Source organism: Pyrus communis, chromosome 2, assembly GCF_963583255.1.
Source record: "Pyrus communis chromosome 2, drPyrComm1.1, whole genome shotgun sequence".
Classification (NCBI taxonomy): Eukaryota; Viridiplantae; Streptophyta; class Magnoliopsida; order Rosales; family Rosaceae; genus Pyrus; species Pyrus communis.
Genome location: NC_084804.1, coordinates 21,465,071 through 21,470,309, shown reverse-complemented (window position 1 = coordinate 21,470,309; position 5,239 = coordinate 21,465,071). Strand labels below are relative to the sequence as shown.

At 38.4% G+C, this 5,239-nt stretch overlaps 1 protein-coding gene across 1 annotated transcript; it reads left to right on the top strand.

The window, feature by feature from the left end:
- The first annotated feature begins 2,603 nt into the window (after positions 1-2,603).
- On the top strand, positions 2,604-4,327 carry LOC137725628 (caffeoyl-CoA O-methyltransferase). The gene is made up of 5 exons (XM_068464381.1): positions 2,604-2,807; positions 3,014-3,093; positions 3,238-3,382; positions 3,480-3,611; positions 3,805-4,327. The coding sequence occupies exons 1-5, from the start codon at positions 2,715-2,717 to the stop codon at positions 4,096-4,098; spliced, it is 744 nt and encodes a 247-aa protein (XP_068320482.1). The 5' UTR covers positions 2,604-2,714; the 3' UTR covers positions 4,099-4,327.
- Positions 4,328-5,239: the final 912 nt, after the last annotated feature.

The window sequence follows — 5,239 nt, the reverse complement described above, 5'->3', positions numbered from 1 at the left end:
TTATAAGATATATTATCAAGATAATATAGTGCTACTTTTTAATGGAACATTATTGTGCATTTTTTTTTTCTCAGCAATTGAAAGTTTTATTTTATTTTATTTTATTTTTTTGTTAGTACTACAATCTAGTGATATTTCTCTTTACTTGTAAATGAGAGGTCTTAGGTTCGGTTCTTACCAAAGGTGAATTTGAAACATATTATCACTAGCCTATTGTAAGACTTAATTTGTGATATCCCACATCGCACAGGGGAGTGATCCTTATATGTATATTCTCATCTCTACCTAGCACGAGGCCTTTTGGGAGCTCACTGGCTTCGGGTTCCATGGGAACTCAAAAGTTAAGCGAGTAGCACGCGAGAGCATTTCCAGGATGGGTGACCCATCGGGAAATTCTCGTGTGAGTTCCCAGAAAGAAAACCGTGAGGGTGTGCTGAGGGCCCAAAGCGGACAATATCGTGCTACGGTGGAGTCGGGCCTAGGAAGTGGTCCCGCCCGGGCCGGGATGTGACAATTTGGTATCAGAGCCTAACCTTGGCCCCGTGTGTGTCGACGAGGACGTCGGACCCCTAAGGGGGTGGATTGTGACACCCTACATCGCCTAGGGGAGTGATCCTTATATGTATATTCCTATCTCTACCTAACACGAGGCCTTTTGAGAGCTCACTGGCTTCGGGTTCCATGGGAACTCCGAAGTTAAGCGAGTAGCACGTGAGAGCATTTCCAGGATGGGTGACCCATCGGGAAGTTCTCGTGTGAGTTCCCAGAAAGAAAACTGTAAGGGTGTGCTGGGGGCCCAAAGCGGACAATATGGTGCTACGGTGGAGTCGGGCCCGAGAAGTGGTCCCGCCCGGGCTGGGATGTGACAATTTGGTATCAGAGCCTAACCTTGGTCGCGTGTGTGCCGACGAGGACGTCGGGCCCCTAAGGGGGGTGGATTGTGACATCCTATATCGCCCAGGGGAGTGATCCTTATATGTATATTCCCATCTCTACTTAGCACGAGGCCTTTTGGGAGCTCACTGGCGTCGGGTTCCATGGGAACTCCGAAGTTAAGCGAGTAGCACGCGAGAGTATTTCCAGGATGGGTGACCCATCGGGAAGTTCTCGTGTGAGTTCCCATAAAGAAAACCGTGAGGGTGTGCTAGGGGCCCAAAGTGGACAATATTGTGTTACGGTGGAGTCGGGCCCGGGAACTGGTTCCGTCCAAGCGGGGATGTGACATAATTCACTTTTCTTTCTTTTAGTGTAAATAATATCGTTTGTTAAAAAAAAAGTGTTATATTTTTTATTGAAAAAAAATAATAATAATAAAAGACAAAGGAGGTTCAAAAGTGGAAGAAAGGAGGGGGTGGTCACCTACCGCCACGCCTAAATGGCAAGTTCATCCCAATCTCACCAACTTATTTTTGGAGTTGGAATGATAGTGGTCCCCTTCTAAAAAAAAGAAGGTGGTGATGCATGATCATGTCCGATTTCTGTTTGACTCTTCATAATGAGTGATTTTTTACACTTATAAATCACAGTTTGGTAAATAAAAATATACGGTTAAAATTACGATGAGAAAAATTTATCACGTTTCAAGTAAAAATTTATCTAAATAAACAATAACTCTTTATGTGTAAGAAATCAAGTATTTTTCTTTATGAAATTAAATACACTTTTTTTAGTACATTTGTACTAAGAGGGAGAAGAGAGTTCGGTTAAGCCACACAATTGACAATTTAATTTGGTATCGAATTCGTCAACAACGAGGTTCGAACTTAAGACATCTCACTCTTAAAACACATAATATCATACTATAGACTCCACATCGTACAGTTTCTCCTTTTTGTTTAAGTGAAGATAAAGCGCATAAATTATTTGCCTTGTGTGCTCAATATTAATTCCCTAAATTTGGTAAAGAAATTCAAGAAAAATCTTAGTGAATGTAGGAAGATACATGATGATATTGACAAAATTTTAGCCGAAATTCCACCAATAGAAGAGAAAATAACGATGACGTGATAATTACAAAAAATGCTGTCACCAAAACCCAACCACAACACCATAAGTCCTACAACATCAATGGTGGACAAGGATCTTTTTTTGTTGGAATCCAGGGATTAATTAATCTTGTTCGTTCATCGTACATTATGTGATCAATTTTCGTTAGGTACTATTTATATTTAATTTAAAATTTAAAATAATTTCTAACCGTACTATGTACGATGAACGGATATGATTGATTGATCATCCGAATCCTTATAAAGAGGATCCAAATCCTAAGCAAAGGGTCTGAATCCTGCTGACCAAGGAACACGGATCGTTGGATCAACATCCAATGACTATAAACAAGGGACCCTCTAAAAGTTATAATAATTGTAACTGTTGGATATCCAACGATTTGTGTTTCTTGATCAGCAGGATTCGAACCACTGAGAGGATACAAATTCTAGGATGATACCATTTACCAGATCAGTGGGCCCCATTTAACTCGCATAAGTTCTGAAGGCCTAATCACCCACCAACCCCGGACCGGTTTCTGGTGGCAGGTCGAACCAACCATCCCGTTCGAACCGGAGACTCGATTCCATATATACCTTCTTCTTTCCTCTTTCAATTCAGGTTCATCTTCCTGTGTGTAACCTTTCAGTCATATAAGAGAAGAAAATCTGGTGCAATCCAAAGCAAAGTAAAAGAAGAGAAGAAAAAGAAAAAAACACAGAGCAGCAATGGCAGCCAATGGAGAGGAGCAACAAACTCAGGCAGGGAGGCACCAAGAGGTTGGCCACAAGAGCCTTCTCCAAAGTGATGCTCTTTACCAGGTACATATTTTCATAATCTCAAACGTGATGTTTGTTTCAAGCGATATTCTAATCTAGTATATATTGCGATGAGAAAATTTAAACTTGGGTGTCGAGGGCATGCTGTCCTTGTCAACTTGTCTACGTCTAAATTACAAAATTTGGAAGGTGATTAAGGTTTATGATGAAGCTCATGTTTTGGTTTTTGGGTTTGGATTTTTGTGCAGTATATATTGGAGACGAGTGTGTACCCAAGGGAGCCTGAATCCATGAAGGAGCTCAGAGAAGTAACTGCAAAGCATCCATGGTTTGTGAATTTTGGTTTAATTTTCATCAATTAAACCTAATTAAATTAACTAAATTCAGATTTTTTTTAGGAGATTAATTTTCGGATATTATTTTCTTAATTTTTTGTTTATAATTTGTTTTTTTTTAAATGGAAAATAAATAGGAACATCATGACCACATCAGCTGATGAAGGGCAATTCTTGAACATGCTTCTCAAGTTGATCAATGCCAAAAACACCATGGAAATTGGAGTTTACACCGGCTACTCCCTCCTGGCCACCGCCCTTGCCATTCCTGATGATGGAAAGGTATATTTTCAATGCCTCACCTTCAATAAAAAATACCCAAAAACGTTTATAAAAAATTTGGATATAATTGTTTTTGTTTATTGATTTGGGATCACAGATCTTGGCCATGGACATAAACAAGGAAAACTATGAATTGGGTCTTCCGATCATCGAAAAGGCCGGTGTTGCCCACAAGATCGACTTCAGAGAAGGCCCTGCCCTCCCGGTGCTCGATCTATTGGTCGAAGATGTAAATACTTAATTCTCAAAAATTGTTCAGCAGCAGTCTGACATGTTATGTCGTTTTTTTTCTTTATTTCTTTTTTTACAGAAGCATGTTTATACTGTTAGAATTAAAATACTTTGTTTTGACGAGACAAAGTACATCGTACATATACACTCGATCATATTCTTGGGGACTCACAATTAATGTGCTATTGCAGAAGAAGAATTATGGATCATTCGATTTCATCTTCGTGGATGCTGACAAAGACAACTACATCAACTACCACAAGAGGCTGATCGATTTGGTGAAGGTTGGGGGTTTGATCGGCTACGACAACACCCTATGGAATGGCTCTGTGGTCGCACCCCCTGATGCCCCATTGCGCAAGTACGTCAGGTACTACAGGGACTTCGTCCTCGAGCTCAACAAGGCACTCGCTGCTGACCCTAGGATCGAGATCTGCATGCTTCCCGTTGGTGATGGCATCACTCTCTGCCGTCGAATCAAATGAACCACCAACCCTAATTGGCCTGCCAATCATATATGATGAAGAAAAAATGTGTTTCTTTTTATTATTTTTCTTAATCTACTTTGTATTTGTATTTGGATGGTTCATCGTCAACGTTCATGTCGGAGAATTATTATAAGGCAAAAAGAAAAAAAATATTATAAGGAAAAATCGCATGTTAAAATTTATTGCCATGCATAATTATATATTACATCAAATTCTTTCTGGGATAAATTGCTTTTGAAGTAAACATACAAACACAGAAGATGGTTGGTGAAGTATGACCAAAACAAGTAAAAAAATTAAGTTGCCTGGACACATATAAAACGCAAATTTAATTTTTGTTCACTTCAGCCACTTAGTACTACGGTTTAGTGGTATTTCTCTTCATTTATAAGTAAGGAGTTCTAGATTCGATTCTTGTCAAAGACGAATTTGAAATACATTAATATGGCTAGCTCATTATGAGGCATGACTAACTTCCCCACTCCTTAATGTAGATAATATCATTTGTTTTAAGAAAAAAAAATTGTTCACGTCCTTAGGACCTACCATTTTACTATCTCCCAACAAGAAAAATGACGTTTAAGCCTAAGTTTATGAGTATCTATATCTAAAATAAAGATCAATTGATATGGTAAGAAAATTTGATTGAAGAAAGTTTTGAATTCAAATTTGGTAGACATATATGAGTTAAATAAAAAATAAGCATTTAACTGAAAGATGGTGAAAGTCCAATGTGGGTGGGTGTACATACTTATACAAAAATGAAAAAGATAATTGAAGAGATTAACTGTTACATGATAGAGAGGGCTATAATATTGGTAAGAAAATGACACATTTTGTCATCTCTTTTTCTATTTGTCCATATCCATTTGGTGCTATATATTTGTTGAAATTTGCAGGAACTGTAAATTAAATAAAATGAATAAAAAAAAAATGACAGCCACTCGACGCGTCTTAATAATTCTTCTAGTTTAACAATGTCAGAATCTGGCAGTCCCTAAAATTTGATAATGATAATGCTAATGATTTTTAATCAATGAATTTGATGTTAACAAAGTGGTGAAGATACCCAACGTTACTTCCTCGAAGATGGTTGAAGTAGCAGCTGCTAGAGATGGTGTCTCTTTGGCCATGGAAC